A 21,392-nucleotide genomic window follows, 5' to 3' on the forward strand; every position below is an offset into this window, starting at 1 on the left:
GCAAAGCTTAAATCACGTTTGAATCTCTATCAAGTGTAGTTACAGAAATACAGGTTTTTACTTTCACTGTAGTTTTATTTGTTTTGTTTTACTTTCCAGGCTCTGCCATCCAGGAAGCCATGCCAGAAAAACAGTTGGAAGAGATGCTGAGCAAACCAATCAGAATCTTATGACATATAACTAACCCCTTGCTATGGTCTGAACGTTTGTGTCCCTGCAAAATTTTTATGTTGAAACCCAACCCCCATGGTGATGGTAACAAGGCGGTGAAGCCTTTGGGAGGTGATGAGGTCATGAGGACTCTGCTCTCATGAATGGGATTAGTTTCCATGTAAAAGAGGCCTGAGGGAGCTTGTTTGTCTCTTCCACCACTAGGACACATAGAAAGTACAATCTATAGGCCAGGTACGGTGGCTCATGCCTGTAATCCCAACACTTTGGGAGGCCGAGGCGGGCGGACCACCTGAGGTCGAGAGATCGAGACCAGCCTGACCAACATGGAGAAACCCCATCTCTACTAAAAATACAAAATTAGCCAGGCATGGTGGCACATGCCAGTAATCCCAGCTACTTCGGAGGCTGAGATAGGAGAATCGCTTGAACCCAGGAGGCAGAGGTTGTGGTGAGCCGAGATTGCACCATTGCACCGCAGCCTGGGCAACAAGAGCAAAACTCTGTCTCAAAAAAAAAAAGTACCATCTATGAGGGACAGGCTCTCACCAGACACAAAATCAGCATGTGCCTTGAACCTCTGTGTCTCTAGAACTGTGAGCAGTAAATTTCTGTTGTTTCTGAATTACCAGTCTCAAGTATTTTGTTAGAGCCACCCAACTGTACTAAGACAGAAACCCCCTTCACCATTTTCCCCTGACGCCCTCCTCTAACTCTTACCTCTGTATTACAGTGCTACTCCTGGAAAGGTTTCTGTTCTCACTGTCTCAACTTCCTAACCTCCTACTCATTTCTTAACCTACAAAATACTATTAGGGCCAGGCGTGGTGCCTCATACCTGTAATCCCAGCACTTTGGGAGGTGGAGGTAGATGGATCACTTGAGGTCAGGAGTTCAAGACCAGCCTGGCCAATATGGTGAAACCCCATCTCTACTAAAAAACAAACAAACAAACATATATATATATGTGTGTGTGTGTGTGTGTGTGTGTGTGTGTGTATTATTCCACCTCTGTTAAAACACCTCATATTATAGGACCTATCCAATCTCTCTTTTTTCCCCTTCTATTCTCCTTCCCCTCCTATTTAGTGTCTTCCAAGTTCTGCATTTAGCATCTCACTCTCCTAAGTCTGTATATTCTGATCCTATCTGCTTGTACAGCATTATTTACCATAGGGGTTAATCCCCCGTACCCTAATACCAGACATAACATCTTTCCCAAGAATAGACTCAGATCTCCAACCGCATCCTGAATGTGTCCACCTGAATATCACAAGCACCTCAAATGCAACACGTCCAATACTAAATTCATGGTCTTATTTGTCATTCTTTGAATGTGATATTCAAAATCTGTTCTTCCCCTCTGGACTATCTGTGTGTAACCTGCACAACTGCACCCATGTGCTGAAGCTAGAGCCCTGGAAGTAAATTTGATTCTCCTCTTCCCTTTTCTGTTACTATATTCAAACTGTCTCGAAGGCCCATACCTTCAGTGTAAGGCTTTTACTTGAGTTCTGAGTTTAACAATTGCTCTTTAAAGAAAGACCTCAGACATGCACATTCTAGCACTTTATTGGAAATCGGTTGTGTACACCAATGAGATCACATCAAAGTAAAAGCAGCATTTTCACACAATAATATCCCGATATCTGTGCTATCTTCTTACATAATTTAATAAATCCCAAGATGCTCCTGATTGTGGTACTGAAGAGCTTGAGTGGTCCAGAAACAGCTCTACATAGATATAAATCATCACATCTAAAATAACCATCATTGTTTCAGTAGGTCCCAAAAGCCTGGGAACACCTCTTAAAATATAATTGCTGTAGGCTGGCTGCAGGGCTGGCGCGAGGGAGTGAAGGGGGCACACGTGGAGCTAATTACAGCAGGAGCTGGGCAGAGGGACACACACACACACAAGAGGATGGGGGCCAGAGATCCCGAAAGCTGGGCAGGGAACTCAGTCACTCTGCATTTTCCAACACTGCTTGAGTGTCAACACTAACAGGTGTGAGACTCCAGTGCAGAAAGAAGCCCATCACCCCAACTCCCTTGGCAGTGCCCAAAGATGGCACAGCCTTCCTTCAGATTATACAAGGGCAGAAATTCTGGAATAGAGAAGGTTCTGGAAAGCTCTACCCATCACCTTCCAAACTGAGAAAACATGAAGGAACATGAAGGAATGGCACCTTAAAGAAAATAACTTTGAGCCATAGTGCTGCTGGCCCCTTGGAATGGGGACAGGGTGCTCTTGGCTTGCTTTGACCTGAGGGGCACTGGCAAAGTCTGCTCTGCCCCCAATATCTCCCTCACCACCTTTAACGCCATCATCAGCAATCAGGTTCTCTGATTCTTCAAAGCTTCTCAGCACTCAGCATAACACCTTTATATCTGTGGCAGCTTTACTGCTCACAAACAGCTTTCACATCCACTAAGGCAGGTGGTTCTCACACCCCTATGAGGTAGGAAGGGCAGGGATCACCATCCCCATTTGAAAGATAAGGAACCTGGAACTCAGAGAGTTAGGTCCCTTGAACAAATTCACACAGCTGGCTCATGGCAGAATCAAAACCAGAACTCAGGTCCACGTCCCAAAGTCCCTCCTGCTGCTTTTCTGAAGACAGGAAGAGGCTGGGGACAGGATGCCTGTCATCATCCCTCACCCGGCCCTCTTGGGAGGCTCTCAAACAGCCCCACTGAGGATTGGATGAGTCCGCATGCGATAGATGATGACTGCAGTGGCTGGGCACAGCAACAACGAGGTCATGATGACAATGGTGGCCAGGATGATGAGGACAATAACCCAGATATCCAGGATGTGCTTGGGAAGCACGACTTCCATGGGGACTTGGCTGACTGCATCCATGTTGCTTCACTCTGCAATAGACAAGAAAGGAAGATCACTGTTGTGTACTCTCTCCCTGCCTCCCTGCTTAGAAGGAAATCCTCAGGAGTCAGAAGCCTGGGTCACTTACTGGATATATAAACTTTAAAGTTTCCTGATTAGTAATTACAATGGCTTCATTTACTGAGGGCTTCCTATTGCCAGACCTGTGCTAGACACTTTATGTCTATTAACACATTCAGTCCTTACTTGAACCACTGATCCTATAAGGCAGGGACTATAATTGTTGTTTTCTGTTTATTGGCCTTTACCTTCCATTACACCCATTTTACAGATGAGGACTCTAAAGTCTTAAAAGACAAGATGTCATTAATTTGACCAAGAACGTGAACCCAGATGGGTGGGACTCCAAAGCCTTCCTGCTTAACTATTAAGCTACCATACTACCAGTCTGTTCTCTCATCTGTAAAATGAGAGATGCACTGTTTTTGGTCCTATACCCCTTCTCCCATTCTCCCCTTTCTGGGGAGAACCTACCTATTCTGTGTGGTTTAGTTGGGACACTGACCTGAGCACAGGGATGGATATGTGACCCAGAGTTGACCGTTATAAATCTCCATAACCACAAATCAGAGTTAGGAAAGTGACCAAGGCTAGGTCAACCAAAGTCTTCCCCACAGAGCTTTTATGCACAAGCTCTTGGGAAAGATGATCCCTTCTCCTGGGATTGCTAAATTGAAAGGATGTGAGTCTGGAGAAAATTGGCCTGAGGCTGTCTCTCCCAAAAGTGGTGAGCCTGTCCTAAAGCTGGAAAGACAGATGGAGCCTCAGTGACCTCATATGAGCACCTAAATCCAGCCAAGATTGATGCCATCTGCAACTCTAGACATCCCAGATATACAAGCCAATAATTCCCTGTTTTTGCTTAAGCGTTGTCCATTTGGTGTCTTTCATTTGCAGCTAAAAGAGTTCAGATGGATAAGGATGTAAATCAGCTGTTCCCAGTCATTTTCAATTCACGGAATCCTTAGTGTCTTAGTCATTTTTTAATTGCACCCTAGGTCAAAATAAATACCGAGCAGTTCAATTTATTAAGTAGTTAGGCTCAAACAATTTATTTATTTATTCCTTTAAATTTTTATTTTTCCATAAGTTATTGGGGTACAGGTGGTATTTGGTTACATAAGTTCTTTGGTGATGATTTGTGAGATGTTGGTGCACCCATCTCCCATGTATACACTGTACCATATTTGTAGTCTTTTATCTCTCACCCTCCTCTCACTCTTCCCGCCAAGTCACAAAGTCCATATTATCATTCTTATGCCTTTGCGTCCTCACAGCTTAGCTCACACATATCAGTGAGAACATATGATGTTTGGCTTTCCATTCCTGAGTTACATCACTTAGAATAATAGACTCTAACCTCATCCAGGTCACTGCAAATGCTGTTAATTCATTCCTTTTTATGGCTGCGTAGTATTCCATCCTACGTATATATCACAGTTTCTTTATCCACTTATTGATTGATGGGCATTTGGGTTTGTTCCATGATTCTGCAATTGTGAATTGTGCTGCTATAAACATGCGTGTGCAAGTATCTTTTTCGAATAATGACTTCTTTTTCTCTGTGTAGATACCCAGTAGTGGGACTGCTGGATCAAAAAGTAGTCCTACTTTTAGTTCTTTAAGAAATCTCCACACTGTTTTCTATAGTGGCTGTACTAGTTTACACTACCACCAGCAGTGTAAAAGTGTTCCCTGTTCACTACATCCACACCAACATCTAGTGTTTTCTGATTTTTTAGTTATTATTATGGCCATCCTTGCAGGATTAAGGTGGTATCACACTGTGGTTTTGATTTGCATTTCCCTGATCATTAGTGATGTTGAGCATTTTTTCATATGTTTTTGAACATTTGTACATCTTTTGATAATTGTCGTTCATGTCCTTAGCCCACTTTTTGATGGGATTGTTTGGTTTTTTCTTACTGATTTGTTTGAGTTCGTTGTAGATTCTGGATATTAGTCCTTTGTTAGAGGTATAGATTGTGAAGATTTCTCCACTCTGTGTGTCTGTTTACTCTGCTGACTGTTCCTTTTGCTGTGTAAAAGCTCTTTAGTTTAATTAGGTTCCAGCTATTTATCTTTGTTTTTATTGTATTTGCTCGTGGGTTCTTGGTCATGAAATCCTTGCCTAAGCCAATGTCTAGAAGGGTTTTTCCAAAGTTATCTTCTAGAATTTTTATAGTTTCAGGTCACAGATTTAAGCCCTTAATCCATCTTGAGTTGATTTTTGTATGAGGTGAGAGATGAGGATCCAGTTTCATTCTCCTGCATGTGGCTAGCCAATTATCCCAGCACCATTTGCTGAAAAGGGTGTCATTTCCCTATTGTATGTTTTTGTTTGCTTTGTTGAAGAGCAGTTTGCTGTAAGTATTCGGGTTTACTTCCCAGTTCTCTATTCTGTTCCATTAGTCTATGTGCCTATGTTTATAACAGTACCATGCTATTTTGGTGACTATGGCCTTATAGTGTAGTTTGAAATCAGGTAGTGTGATGCCTCCAGATTTGTTCTTTTTGCTTAGTCTTGCTTTGGCTATGCAGGCTCTTTTTTGGTTCCATATGAATTTTGGAATTGTTTTTTCTAATTCTGTGAAGAATGATGGTAGTATTCTGATGGGGATTGCTTTGAATTTGTAGATTGCTTTTGGCAGTATGGGTTATTTTCACAATATTTATTCTACCCATCCATGAGCATGGGATGTGTTTCCATTTGTTTGTATCATCTATGATTTCTTTTTAGCAGTGTTTTGTACAAGAAAAACTACAAAACACTGCTGAAAGAAATCACAGACGACACAATCAAACAATTCAATACGTATTTATGGCCTAACAACTTAGTAGCTGTTTGAAAAAAAAATACACACAAATTGAAAAAAACAGTTTTTATTTCATTCTTAACTAGTTACTAATGGAATATATGCACCTGCTGGACACTGTGTAACTTTTCAAACTTTGGAATAATATTGGACAATGCTATCCTCACTTATTATTCCACATTAATTTTTGCCCAGTACTTGCCATACCATGCAACCACCAAAAAATCAACTTCAGGCTGGGTGCATTGGCTCACACCTAAAACCCCAACACTTTGGGAATCCAAGGTGGGAGGATTGCTTGAGCCTAGGAGTTCAAGACCAGCCTAAGCAACATAGTGAGATACCATCTCTATATTTTTTTTTAAGTTAGATTGGCATGGTGGCTTGTACCTGTGGTCCCAGCTACTTGGGAGGCTGAGGTGGAAGGATTGCTTTGGCCCAGTAGGTCCAGGCTACAGTGAGCCATGATCACACCACTGTACTCCAGCCTGGGTGACAGAGCAAGACACCATCTCAAAAAAAATTTTTTTAAATCAACTTCACAAATGATAACATTAACAAAAGGAATGCAGTAAGATTAGTGTTAAACTGTGAACTATCTTAAGCTAGTCATTTGCAAAGTGTCTGAGAGATGTCAAATATCACTATTTTTGTCAAAAATCTTAAAAATCCTGCAGCACTTCCCTCCTTCTAGTGAGTTCACTGGGGCTCCCAGGACACTTCAGTGCACAGCTTGGGAACCATCGATGTAATACATTCCCTGCCCAGAGGGCGCAAGGCTAGAATTATCTCCTGCAGTTCCTTTCAAATGTAAGATCGATAATTCTGTGATTCTAGGTTCCAAGCAAAATTCCTAATTGCAATCCTACTTCCTATTCTTATCTAATCACTAACTTTTCCTTTCTAATGCCTTTGACTCCATGTCCACTGTTGCCACCCTAAGTAAGGTATTGATCACCATACCCCAAGGAGAGTACCCAAGAAATACATACAAGGACGTTACTTTCTGCATTATTTGTTAAGGCAATAGACACAGCAAGCATCCACTAATAGTAAAATAAAGAAGGGTATTATCTATATAATGGGATGCCGTGCAGCAATTTTCATGTATTTATTCACTCACCCTTCATTCATTCATTTAACAAGTATATAGTGCTTACTCCACATCAATCATTGTTCCAAATGCATTACAAATATTAATTTACTTAATTAATACAGCTACTTTGAAAAACAGAATGGAGGTTCCTCAAATAACTGAAAATCGAGTCACTATATGATCTCAGTAATCTCACTTCCGGGCATATAACCAAAGGATTTGAAATCAGTATGTCAGGCCGGGCGCGGTGGCTCAAGCCTGTAATCCCAGCACTTTGGGAGGCCGAGGCGGGCGGATCACAAGGTCAGGAGATCGAGACCACAGTGAAACCCCATCTCTACTAAAAATACAAAAAATTAGCCGGGCACGGTGGCGGGCGCCTGTAGTCCTAGCTACTCAGGAGGCTGAGGCAGGAGAATGGCGTGAACCCAGGAGGCGGAGCTTGCAGTGAGCCGAGATCGCGCCACTGCACTCCAGCCTGGGCAACAGCGTGAGACTCCGTCTCAAAAAAAAAAAAAAAAAAAAGAAATCAGTATGTCAAAGGGATTTCTGCACTCCCATGTTTATTTCAGCATTACTCACAATTGCCAAGTTATGAATGGATAGAGATAATGTGGCATATACTCAGTGGAATACTATTTAGCCTTAGAAAAGAAGGAAATTAGTGCCATTTGCAACAACATAGATGAACATGAGGACATTATGCTACAGGATATAAGCCGGGCACAGAAAGACAAATACCTCAAGTTCTCACTTATATATGGAAGCTAAAAATATCAGACCCATAGAAGCAGAAAGCAAAGCCTCTGGTGGTAGATTTAAGAGGAATCTGATCTGTAGTGAGCTCCAAAAGTTTTAAGTGGAAAAAATAAAAATAAAGTGTAGAACAGTGTATATAGGATGATTCCTTTGGTTCAGATTTTATAGAATTAAGTAGGTAAATAGGTGAGGATATATATAGGAAAATGACTTTCTGAGTGTACTCTCAAGAAAGTGTTAATAGTGGTTACCTTTTCGGGAGCTGGACTAGGAATAAGAGGTTTTGCTTTTCATTCTTCATTCATAAAACATGATTTTATGCCATTTGAATTTTCTCAACATGAGCATTTATTACTTCTAATTTTTTATGCCAACTGGGTTAAGGGGACAAAGAGGCTTTTTTTGTTTTTGTCTTAATCATTCTCTGTCTTAAAAAGTAAAAACACATATATACAATTTTAAAATCAAATAAAATTAAGAGATGAGACTAGATCAGTAGTCACCAGATGCCATATACCATGGTGAGTGACCTTAAGACAGTATAAAAGAACACTGATTTCTGGGTCTCAATCCATACATACTGAATTAGACTCAAAGGGGATGAGGAGGACCCCTTTTTCCCATTGTACAGGTGATTCCAACATGCAGTCAAATGTGGGAACCTCTGGACTCAACAAATCTTTAAGACCTCTAAGGCCTTTTCTGGAATTAAGATTTGGGAATTGATTTCCAGGTGCTCTGCAGCCAGGCTGGGCAGATCTGGGCAAGTTCCCAGATGAAGGAGAAGCCTCTGACAAAGCTCCCCAGGGCCACAGGATTATCTGCCAAGGCTTGCAGAGGAGACAGAAGCACAGGCTGGCCCTGTCTCAGCCTAGGAAATGGAGTAACTTTCTCCAAGGTCTAAGACACAGAAGCATGAGTCACAGGAGATTGAAACTGTCAGAGGACCGGGGGTGGGATAAATCATTCTTTGCGGTCTCCTGACTACATCAACAGCTAGCTGCCTTAGACTAAAGGAACCCCACAACAGCCCTTTCCTGTAAACCCATTCACATCAAATGGTCTTCGTGACTTCAAATGCCAGGAATACATAATCACCCTGGTGACTTTCATAAGCAAAGCCTGTCAGATACAGGAACTCAGGCTTCAGGGCTCATCCACAATCAAGAATCCTGGAACATTAAAGACAGAATCAGTGCCATTTCACAGATGGTGAAACTGAGGTCCAGGGGGTCTTCTCCCTCCTGCCATCTTACTCCTTAAGGGAATAATCATTCAAATACATAGATCTGATCATGTCGCTGCCCCTAACTAAAACAAAACAGAACAAGTAGATGAATAAATGAAATTATTCTGTAACCTGTATCCTAGACTGTACCAATATTACTCTTTTGCAAATGAAATTGTCTTTCTGGCCGGGCGCGGTGGCTCACGCCTGTAATCCCAGCACTTTGGGAGGCCGAGGCGGGTGGATCACAAGGTCAGGAGATGGAGACCATCCTGGCTAACATGATGAAACCCCGTCTCTACTAAAAATACAAAAAATTAGCCGGGTGTGGTGGCGGGCGCCTGTAGTCCCAGCTACTCAGGAGGCTGAGGCAGGAGAATGGCGTGAACCCGGGAGGCGCAGCTTGCAGTGAGCCAAGATTGCACTGCTGCACTCCAGCCTGGGAGAGAGAGCGAGACTCCGTCTCAAAAAAAAAAAAAAAAGAAATGGTCTTTCTAACCCCAATACCCAACAGCTAACATAAGGCTGCTCTAGTAGAGCCTGGAAAGTGGGGGGGCTGGCGGGGGAAGCATGCAGTCCTACCTACCCAGCAGGGCTGAATACATATCCTCAGAGACCCTAAGCACTAGAGATGAGGGTGCCCACTCCCTTCACATACGCAACTCAAACTAAAAACAGTACTACACCAGAACACACAAACTTTACATGTTATGAAATTAAAGTCATTTTTTTCTTCTAACTGAAAAAAATTGGAAGAAACGTTTCCCAGCTGTCTTTTGGCATGCCTGCTCAGTGCAGTGGGCTTATATCGGCAGGGCAGCAGCACTGTTCAGTGTCCCCTCGACTCCCTGGGCTCCTCAGAACACAGTTTGAAAGCCACAAGTTGCAGTGTTCTCCAAGGGCCCTTCCAGAGCTACTGTTCCAGGATTCTAAGGCTGGCCATAGATGTAGTCAGGTGTCAGAGGGCACAGGGAGCTCTATCTCCGTTTCACTCTTCTCCATACTCAAACATGTCCTTCACTGCGCTCTTCTTCCCCATGTAACACGGGTTCCAGTCGCTTCCACCTCTCCCTACTATGAAAGAAAAATCTTGTCTACCAAGTGAAAGCTAAGGAAACCATATGTTCAGCATCTTTAATTGCACACTAGAAATATTTGCTTGAGAAAAAGCAGGACTCTAAGCTTCTCCTAGGTGACTTCTATTTGACCTCTCTGGCATGAATGCGTAAAACCTTGTTTATTGGTATGTCTAACATAATAGTCATAGATTAACTTATCATTTGCCTCACAGACATATTGCTTGATATTTCTGATTAATGGTTCACGTGGGATATGGCCCAAACCATTTATGTCACAAATTTATGCCTATCACTGATAAGAATATGATGCTTTTATGACCATAGGAAGTAAAACATCAGCCTTTTGAACCAGCATACTTTATCTGCTATTTGCCTCCTTAACAAATAATAAACTTTGACATATGTTCAGTATAAGTTTGTTTAAGAAACTGCACTGAAACAACCCTGAGCTCACCAGCAGAAAAGCCACTAGTACCAAACATGCCATCCTATCAGGTCACAGGCCCTATACCACCAGCGCTGTGAACTGGACACACCATTGCTCCTCCTCAGTCCATAGTAGTTAAGTAACTTAGCCAATTTAATGGAAAAGTCAATAATCCCAAAATGACTATTTTGTATCCACTAACAAAACTGAATGTGGGGGGTGGGGGGGAATGTAGTTTCTACAAAAGAGGAAAAAAACTTTTTTTTTTTTTTTTTTTTTTTGAGACAGAGTCTTGCTCAGTTGCCCAGGCTGGAGTGCAGTGGCACAATCTCAGCTCAGTGCATCCTCTGCCTCCTGGGTTCAAGCAAACCCGTGCCTCACCCTCGTGAGTAGCTGGGACTACAGGCGTGCACCACCACGCCTGGCTAATTTTTGTATTTTTTTGTAGAGATGAGGTTTTGCCATGTTGGCCAGTCTGGTCTCAAACTCCTGGCCTCAAGTGATCCACCCACCTCAGTCTCCCAAAGGATGAGCGACCGCACCTGGTCAAATTTTACTTTTCCAAAGGTAGAAAATTCATCCCCTCTATCAAATATTCCACTTGATCCAATTTAGGCAGGCAAGGGGAAGCCCTGCTGCCTGATTAGAAAACACCAAGTTTTACTTCTGGGACCACTTTTCTTAAGTAACAAAAAGTTCTTTTACAAAAGAAAGAATCCTTGTTCCAGCCAATTCCACCATTTGGCAAGTTTTCTAGTTATATAAAAATTATATAAATTTCATAAATTAAAATTTCCCACAAGTTTATAGTTTTAGGGTAACTGGATTCAAGGCAACAAGCCCATGTTATCTACTCGCCAGACTCACTAGCAAGCAACTTTTTCCTCTCTGACAGGACAATATTGTTTTTGGTTTTGGTTCAGTGCTATCATGACAAGTAACTCAGTCCAGGATATTCATTCATTTATTCATATGTCAAGCACTTGGTATTTGCAAGGTACTCTCTCAGGACTTACTATTACTTACTCCTTATGACTCTGTGCTTCAAGAAGCACAGAGAAGTGAAATACCACTTCCCGTATTTCCTCAAACACAGGATCATACGAGCCAGCATTTGTTTAACAAATTATATTTGTTTAAATTTGTAAAAACAAAAATAAATTGTTTTATTTCCCAAATTTGTATTACTTGTATTTGCTTAAAAAATCCCATTCATTAACATATTAAAACTTCAAAAAAATCCTATGTATCCTATGTGGGGATTTTACAGCTATGAAAACTAAAACTGAGAGAGGTTAGCCAGACATTGATCATAAAGCTAAGCGAACAGGATTCAAACTCAGGAATCCTGATTTGGCACTTACCACTACGCTACAGCTACCTTCAAAGAGTCCACACAGACCCAGTGTATAAGCACGGAGTATACCAGACCCACAGCTTTCTTCTAAGTCCAGGTCAAACACTGTTTCTAGCTGAAGGCCATTCCATATTTACAGAATTAAGAAGAGATATGCAATCTACAAAGATCAGGACTTCTGATTCTGGTAATGGTAAACTAGACAATTTGGACCAGTTCTTTTACTGAAGACAGCTAGAAAAGTGGGACCAAAAAAACCTGCTTGAAGGCACTAAGAGCCAACGAAATAATGAAGAATTTCCATTCTTCATTGCTTGAGAAAAAGCAGGACTCTAAGCTTCATGCAGGTTTTTGTGGTCCCACTTTTCTGGGAGAAGGCAAAAATCTAGGGAGGAAAGCCTGTGATTTTCCCCTACTGGAGAATGGAGACTAAGCAGTTCTGACAGACTCAGGAGACTAAGAGGACAAAAGCTGGAGTCCAAGACTGCCAAGAGAGGGAGAGTAAAACTTCTGCACTTTGAGCTTGGACCTTAAAAAGCACCCTTAGTGCTAAAGACGAACTGGAAGTACACCAGTCCTCCCAGAGACTACAACTCAGCTTTGCATTATCATAGCTCCTGAAATTAAATTAAGGAATCTCCAGGTGCTTGGCAGAGGCAAATATACATCCTCTCTGGAGGCAATAACATCATGATAGGTCTCAAATTATGTTTTGTTTACAAATATAAGGTCCAACACATAACCAAAATTAATCAAGAATGAAAAAGAGCCAGGCGTGGTGGCTCACGCCTGTAATCCCAGCACTTTGGGAGGCCGAGGCGGGCGGATCACGAGGTCAGGAGATCGAGACCATCCTGGCTAACACGGTGAAACCCCGTCTCTACTAAAAATACAAAAAATTAGCCGGGCGTGGTGGTGCGCGCCTGTAGTCCCAGCTACTCAGAGGCTGAGGCAGGAGAATGGCGTGAACCCAGGAGGCGGAGCTTGCAGTGAGCCGAGATGGTGCCACTGCACTCCAGCCTGGGCGACAAAGTGAGACTCCGTCTCAAAAAAAAAAAAAAAAAAAAAAAAAGAATGAAAAAGACAGGATGATACAAACAAAATAATCAGAAACAACAGACAATAGGAAAAAAAGTCTACTGGGGCTCCAGATATTGGAGTCATCAGACAGACACATAGTTCAAATAACTTTGCTTACTATGTTCAAGGAGGAAAAAACTCCAAGTTTGAGAATTTTGATAGAGAATTTGAAATTATAAGAAAGAATAAACAGATGTTTTTTAAAGAATCGAATAGAGGTTACAAGTAGTGGCTCACACCTGTGATCCCAGCACTTTGGGAGGGAAAGGCAGGTGGATCACTTGAGCTCAGGAATTCAAGATTAGCCTAAGCAACATGGCAAAATCCCATTTCCACAAAAAAGTTTTAAAAATTAGCCGGGCGTGGTGTGCACCTGTAGTCCCAGCTACTCAGGAGGCTGAGGTGGGAGGATCACTTGAGCCCAGGAGGCTAAGGCTGCAGTGAGCCATGACTGGGCCACTGCATTCCAGTCTGGGTGACAGAGTGAGACCCTGTCTCAAAAAACAACAACAACAAAGAGAACCAAATAGAAATTCTAGAATTGAAAAATATAATAGAAATTAAAAACTCAGTAGATGGGCTTAAAATTCAGTAGATTAGCCATAGTTAAAGAGAGAATTAGTAAACTGGAATCAGGGGAAAGATCAGGGGAAAATACTTAGAATGAAGTAGGGAGAAATGAAAGGATGGAAAATACAGAAAAAAATAGGTAAGAGAGATAGAGGAAACAGTGACAAGGTACAACATAAATATATTGGAGTATCAGAAGGAGAAAAGAGAGAATGAAGTAGAACAATATTGGAATAAATAATAACAGAATTTTCCAAAACTGATGAAAGACACCAATTTGCATACTAAAGAAGTCCCATGAACTCCTAGCAGAATACATAAATTGGAATCCATGATTAGAAATACAGTAAATGCCAGGTGCGGTGACTCATGCCTGTAATCCCAGCACTTTGGGAGGCTGAGGTGGGCGGACCATTTGAGGTCAGGAGTTTGAGACCAGCCTGGTCAACACGGTGAAACCCTGTCTCTACTAAAAATACAAAAATTAGTACGTTGTGGCACACGTCTGTAGTCCCAGCTACTTGGGAAGCTGAGGCAGGAGAATCATTTCAACCCAGGAGGTGGGGGTTATAGTGTGCCAAGATGGCACCACTGCACTCCAGCCTGAGCAACAGAGTGAGACTCCATTAAAAAAAAAAAAAAATAGTAAATATGCTGAGACCCAAAGATAAAAGAGAAATAAGACAGAATATCTTTAAATGAGAAACAATTAGATTGACAACCAACTTCTCAACAGAAACAATGGAATTTAAAAACAGCAGAATGATCTCTTCAAAGAGGTGAACAGAAATAACTGCCAAGAATAATGGTGCAATAAGACATTTTCAGGCTGGGTGCGGTGACTCACGCCTGTAATCCCAGCACTTTGAGAGGCCAAGGCAGGTGGATCATTTGAGGTCAAAAGTTCAAGACCAGTCTGGCCAACATGGTGAAACCCGTCTCTACTAAAAATACAAAAATTAGCCAGATGTCGTGGCACACGCCTGTAATCTCAGCTACTCGGGAGGCTGAGGCAGGAGAATCGCTTGAACCCGGGAGGCAGAGGTTGCAGTGAGCCAAGATCGCGCCACTGCACTCCAGCCTGGGCGACAACGCGAGACTCCACCTCAAAAAAAAAAAAAAAAAAAAAAAAAAGACATTTTCAGAAAAAAAAAATACAGAATTAAAGTATTCAAAAACAATAACAAACAAATTGTGGAAGAAATAAAATTAAAGTATTTTGATTTTCTTGTATTGCCTAAGAAAGGGCAGAAGAACCAAATCATATTAGACTTTGTTAAATCAAGGATGCATATTGTAATCTCTATGGCAGCCACTAAAAATATCAAAGAGTGCATAATTTCCAGGGGAAAACAGCAGAGGCGAAAAACAACAACAAATACTTACAATAGAGGGGACAAATAGAAAGCATAGAGAAAGATGGTAGATTTAAACCCAAACTAAGAAGGACCATTAGGGTATATACAAATAAAAATAAAATATACACATACATATATATTTTTTAGAAGAGACACATGGGGTTTAGAAAGATTGAAAGTCAAAGGATACAAATGAAACACTGTGTAAGCATGAATCACCTACACTGGTAGCCCCATACTAGTATAAGGCCAAGTAGACTTTTAGGCAAAAAGTATTACTAGAGATACCAGAAAGGTAAAGTGATTTTCTATTTTTATGTACCTAATCTCAGAATTATAAGGAGAAATAGACGAGTCTACAATTATAGTGGGAGATTTCAAGACATCTCTCTCAGATACTGATAAAACAAAAAGCTTGTGGGGAAAGGCAGGATGAGCAGAATAGATGTTATCAACAAAGCCCAGAGTTGATGAGATACATGATGTGTTGTAAGCATATCGAGTCCTGGTGGCTTTGGCAAGAGGTTTAACCTCTTTGAGCTTTAGTTTCCTCATTTGTAAAACGGAAATAATAACTAATAATTGTAACCACTTCATAGGGATGCTCTGGAGGTTAAATGAGCTAATGCACATAAAGCACTTAGGACAACACCTGGTACACAGTAAGGGCTTCACAAAGTTAAGCTGAGCTAGTGAACCCAGCATTGTTCCTAAATCACAAGGTCAAGAGATCGAGACCATCCTGGCCACCATGGTGAAACCCTGTCTCTACTAAAAGTACAAAAATTAGCTGGGTGTGGTGGGGCATGCCTGTAGTCCCAGCTACTCGGGAAGCTGAGGCAGGAGAATTGCTTGAACCCAGAGGTTGCAGTTAGCCAAGATCGCACCACTGCACTCCAGCCTGGCGACAGAGTGAGACTCTGTCTCAAAAAAAAAAAAAAAAAAAAGAGTTCAGAGCCTCTGCCATTAGTTAGGGTGTTGTGACTGCTTCGTGACTGATCTGGGACCAATGTAGGAAACCACAGTGAAAAGTTTTTTTAAGTAAAAAAATTTTAAGTTGTCCCCAGCTTGAACCTCCCACCGGAAACTTACACCCTCCACATTTGAGCTGCAGCTAACAGTCAACTTTTGAGAGCTTGCCAATGGTTATCCAACAGGTTTTACTGCCAGAGAGTTCACTGAGGAAGAAGGCAATAAAAGGAGTGACTTCCTGCTGGCAGGCAAGCTTAATTATCTCAAAGTGGGAGACAAGGCAGATAGAGGCAGGCGGCTTCCTGCAGGTGTGGCCTTAGCCCAGCACTGCCAGCGCTCTGTGCAGACCATGCTGCTGCTGTTTTGTGTCCACCAGCCACGGTGGCCAGAGAGCAGACAGCTATAACCAGCTCCGAGTTACTGATGCTGGGGCGTCCAAAGATGCATAACTCTTCAAGTATTTTGCAGAATTTGAACAAGGCTGATGGTTCCCAGGGCACAAGACTAGAGGGTTTGCCAGCGTTGTCCACCTTATAGGACCCCTTCCAAAAAGGCTCCACCCTCAGAAGATGCTGCTGAGGTTGTCAGGAAAGAATGGAACATTTAAGCCAGAGATGGCAATTCAGGTTCCTAGATGGAGCCACACTAGTCACTTTGTAGCCTGGGGAACCCTAACAACTGTGTCCTGGCGGCCGATCCCACTTGAAGACCTTTGTGCTTGCTGTTTCTTCTCAGAATGCTCTTTTCCTCCCCTGTCCACTGCCTCAATGTCCATGACCTCAATCTAAATGTTACGTTTTAGTAAAGTCTTTCCAGACCCACTCTGTAAACTACCACTCTTATCTTGTTTTATTCTCTGCAGACGCTTTTCACAATCTAAAATTAGCTTGTTTGTTGCTTGTTTGTTTTTATTGGCTTTTTCCCTATCAGGCTAAAGATTTGTTCATTTGGTCCCTCAAATGCAAGCACAAGGATAGCAGAAGCCTCAGCTCTTGTGTATTGCTGTGTCCTCAGCACCTATCACAGGGCCTGGCATATCATAAGTGCCAAAAAATATAAAATCAATGAAGAAATGAGTATGGGAAGGACTATTTCAGATGTGAGCTCACTCGTGGCTCACTCGTGGAACTGAAGAGGTCCAGAAAGAATCCTCAGCCCTGCAAAAGTCCCAGTGATCCTAAAAGTCAGAATCCTATCTCCAAAATAACATGACATCCTCTGATTTTATCATTTTCTGGGCTCTTTGTACATTCAGGAAGGATTATGGGGGCCCCTTTCCTTCCCAGACCACCCTGTACATACCAGGCAGAAGAGAACTGGCCTTTCAGAATGAAGTCCTCTAGGGTTCCCACTTGTTGATTTGCTTGGACTGATAAGTTCAAATTCGAGTTCTGACACCATGTGCTCAGGAGCTGGGCACTGAGGTGGGGAGGGGGGACAGGGGTGAGGGGAGCAGCGTTGTTGCCCAAGATGTGAATCTTTCTGTTCTCAGAAGAGGACAGGGAGGCTGATAAAAGGGGGGGCAGGTTTCCCATGCCAAGTCCATTATGAGAAGGCCATACCAGCTTCACATTTACTCTTAGCAGTATTATTTCTCCTCCCATTGTGTAACAGCCTCAAACATTTACCAACCCAGCACAGTCATTTCACCAGGGACCTTTGGTCCAAATAAAGGGGCCAGACGAAGGAATGGACAGGACATACAACTACCAAAACTGTGAAATGAATCAAATAACAGGCTTTTCTCCACTGTCCCAAAGTCCCTAAGGAGCACTGTGTTCTCATTTCACCCCAACTGGCCCCTGTCTCTCCAAACTTCCTAACAGGCTACAGACCTGCCTGAGTTTCCATCTGCTCCTCTGTGGCTGCAAAAATGGAAAAACACCAGGATATTTCAAAGAGATCGGAACACAGCCAGAGCTGTGTAAGACCGCACGTACCATCTGACCCAGCCAATCACAGAGTCTTAGAAACCAACAGAGAGCTAGCAGAGGAGAAAGCCCAGGCCAAATCCCCAGCATCCTGTTTAAGGCACTACCATCCATCATTGCTATTTGCCAGTGACTAAGTGCCTGCTGTGTGTCAGGCTAACAAAGGAGACTGTCCATGAGAGGGGCTGGTAGGGTGCTCCGGGACAGAGCTGCAAGAGCACCGGGTGGTGGTAGTGCCTTGCCTCAATGTGTGAGCCTCAACAGGTCTCTCTCCCAAAGTGGGCCTCATGTGTATAGAAGGCAGAATAATGCCCACCACCACCACCAAAGACATCTATGTCCTGGTCCCCAGAATCTTGAATATGATCCTATATAGTGGGTCACTAGCAAGAAACATCCAATCAGCCAATCAGAGTGCATATCAATAAAATCAGGAAGCTCTTTGTATCCACAACTAGCAATTTAAAGTATACGGTTTAGACATGGAATCTGGCTTGCTGTTGTTTAATGTGCTAGGCAATTATACTTCTGAGCAGTTCCCCTTCCTAACTACCTAACTCGAAGCCTTTACTGCTAGATGTCTCCATTATCTCTTGAGGTTCACCTTCTGCTTCCCTAGTAAGTTGGAAGGGTACTAGGTCTCCAGGGATCCACTAGAACAGTGACTATCAAATTCTCACTTCACTTCTCCCAGGTCACCCTGAAAGTAAGTGACAGAGGCAAGATCTGAAACTGGTTCCCCCCAATTCCAATGAAGTTCAGAGGATAGGTCCTGGAGCCAGGGTGCCTGCATTCAAATTACAGCTCTGCCACTTACTTTCTGTGTGATCATGGGTGAGTCACTCTCTCTGGACCTCAGTTTCCTCATCCACAAAATGGAGGTGATGACAGTCCCTCCCTAATAGGATTGTGGTAAAGCCTAAATGAGTTAATACAAGTAAAATGCTTAGAGTCATGCCTAGCTTATAGTAAGTACTCAGTAAATGGCAAGTATGATCATTATAACATCATTCCGCTTACTGGGCCAGTCAGAGTTGGGGAGGACAAGGCAGGGTGTGGCAATGCTAACATTTACTCCTATACTCCAATAAACTGTGTTTGTGAGTACCCGTGCCCATTTTTTATACCACTGTCACGCTCAACCAAGATATCCTCTTTCCTTGGAGGTATTTCCTCTGTTTGCATGTTTCAATCCATAGAGGAGAAACAGAGGCACAATGTTTAAAGGATTGGCATATGGCTGGGAAAGCATCTGAGGCTGTGACCGGCCCTTATTCCCTTGGTCTGTCACCCCCAAGGGCCTGGGATCTGACCTGACCACAGGTCCCCAGAGTCTCTCATTTGTTTGGCATCTCTAACACCTCACTGCAGCTCAGTGGTTCTCTGGCTGTTCTCTGGGACTCCCCAGATCTTTTGTGTCATGGAGCCACAGTTCTGAGGTTTGGAGAGGTCAGTTGTGGGAGACCTCATGAAGCATGACTTGTAACCCCCATAGCATGATTCACAGTCCCAGGACGGCTGGGAACAGGAGGGCCCGGTTGGAGCAGGAAAACACTTTTTGTTTTTTTCGGTTGTCACTGCAGAAGCACATGATGTCCTAAAGCTCAGCTGTGCTGCCTTGCGTGTGTCTAGATGGCTGCTGTGCGGCCTGCATAAACCAAAGAGCATGTCATGCTCAACCACAGACAAACAAACATCTGTTCCACTCCCGCGTCTTCACTTTACAGATGGGGAAGGCAAGGGCCAGAGAGGGGAAATGCCTCCATTAGGGTAACTGAGAGGGTCTCCTAACCTGCAGAGAACCGTTCTTTCCACTCCCACCTCCACCTCATTCAGGCATCCCCAATTCTTCCAAACTATGTGCCCACTGCAGTAGCAGCACGCATCATAGCAGATGTTCAAGGAATCTCTGATACTTGTGTGATTGTGCAGCCTTCACCACCACACCCTGGAGCTTTGAGGACCTTAGTATTCACTACAGACGAACTAGAGATTCCTCAGCCCCCAGGTGCAGCAGGATTCCAGCTGGTCCAGAAGAAACAAGTGCAGCTGCATGAGTAAGAGCCCAGCCTAGCCCTCAATCAGAATAACAGCCCCTGAGGTTTGTTTCAATTTGGGGGGGGGTTACCCCTTTCATCCTTTCACTCAGTACCTATGTATGGAGCACTTACTGTTAGCCAGGCCCTATGCCAAGAGCTGAGGATGCCTCAAAGATGACGATGGACAGGCAGTCCCTACCCTCAAGAAACTGGCATGGGGGAGAGTAGGGAGCAAAAGAACCGGCAGCTGGAACAACTACGTCCTCAGGAAAGGGAGAGATAACCAGCAGGAGGAAGCCTGAAGAAAGGCTTCTCTGCAAGAGACTTTGCTCACGTCCTTTCTCGCTTGCTTTCTGCACGCAAAAAATGTTTTCCTCGTTTCACTGATGGAAAAACAAGGATGGTGAAGCAGCTAGTGATAGAACCAGGGCTGGAACTCGCCACTCCCGACTCCAAACTCCTGGCGCCTTCCACACGGGGCCTCGAGAAAAGGGGGACAGATAAGTGCAAAGACCAAAACCGAGCACAGCGCCCAAGCAGGTGCGCAGGCCCGGGCACTGAATCCTGACGCTGGGCCTGGAGAGCCAGGAGGTGGCAGTCCGCCCGAGGAGAAGGCTTCCCGAGAAGGCAAGGGCAGGGGACCCGGAGAGAAGCCAGTCTCCGAGTGGGGCTGGGGCTCGCCCACCCAAGCTCCGCCTCCCCCAGGCCCAAAATTCTGTGCACGAGTGGGCTCGAACTTACGGGCTGACAGCGGGAGAAAAAGGAGGAGGGGGTAAGGGCAAGAAATACAAAAGTGATGAAAAGGGAGAATGGGGGAGGAGAGAACGGACTTAAGAAGAACGTTGGGAGCCCTGGGAAAGGGGCCGCACTAGAGGTAGGTCGCAAGTCCGAAGAGCTCCGCTCTGCCAGAGTCCCCACAAACAACCCCCCGGTGGCTCCACTCACTCCAGATGGCGGCGAGTCTGCGGAAAGTTCCTGGGGCAGGGATGGCTCGGTGCTTCTCAGGGTCCCCAGGACTGCATGGGATCTGGCGGATGGAAGCGACCCCCAGGCGAGGAACCTCAGCCCCAGGCAGCGCCCGGAACGTGCCCCGGCTGCCCCGGGAGGCGGGAGCGCGCAACAGCGTCCGGGACGCGCGACTGGCTCTGGAATGCGCGGCCGCTGGGGACCGCCCCCGGAACGCCCCGGCCCGGGGCCACGGCAACTCCGGCTCAGCTCCTCCTCCAGCGTCTCCTGCGGGCTGTGCACCGGGAAAAAGGAACCTGCGAGAGAAAGGAGAGACCAGGGCGTCTCGGTCTCCCCTCCTACCTTGCCACACACTCGCCGCGTAGCCTCGGACAAGTCACTTGGCTTCTCGGGGGTCTCCGCTCTCTGGATTGTAAACGGAGAGGGTTGGCCTAAAATGTGTCCTCCAGGACCTTTCCAGCTATAGTCTAGACATAGGAAAGAAAGTCTAGTTGGACGGAGGAGCCGGGACTCAGATCCTGCTTTGCAATGTCCGAAGTGTAGGGTCCTTCGAAGGCTTTGCCTCTCTGTTTCATTCTCTGTAAAGTGGAAAGGTAACACCTGTCTCCCAGCCCTGTTGTGAGTATTGGTTTAGA

The 21,392-nt window shown here is 44.1% G+C and overlaps 2 protein-coding genes across 3 annotated transcripts in view; one reads left to right on the forward strand and one right to left on the reverse strand.

Moving 5' to 3' along the window:
* RPS14 (ribosomal protein S14) overlaps positions 1-21,392 on the forward strand; it is a 520,685-nt gene that overhangs the window by 170,224 nt on the left and 329,069 nt on the right. The gene's annotated exons all lie outside the window — the stretch shown is intronic.
* On the reverse strand, positions 1,728-20,952 carry SMIM3 (small integral membrane protein 3). 2 transcript variants are annotated; one of them, XM_050793709.1, is made up of 2 exons: positions 20,737-20,952; positions 1,728-3,048 (listed from the first exon to the last, which is right to left on the reverse strand). In XM_050793709.1, the coding sequence occupies exon 2, from the start codon at positions 3,035-3,037 to the stop codon at positions 2,855-2,857; it is 183 nt and encodes a 60-aa protein (XP_050649666.1). In that variant the 5' UTR covers positions 3,038-3,048; positions 20,737-20,952; the 3' UTR covers positions 1,728-2,854. The 2 variants fall into 2 exon arrangements, with proteins under 2 accessions (XP_050649666.1, XP_050649667.1); XM_050793710.1 differs by lacking the exon at positions 20,737-20,952 and adding an exon at positions 20,126-20,248.

The sequence above is a fragment of the Macaca thibetana genome, chromosome 6, assembly GCF_024542745.1.
Source record: "Macaca thibetana thibetana isolate TM-01 chromosome 6, ASM2454274v1, whole genome shotgun sequence".
Classification (NCBI taxonomy): domain Eukaryota; kingdom Metazoa; phylum Chordata; class Mammalia; order Primates; family Cercopithecidae; genus Macaca; species Macaca thibetana.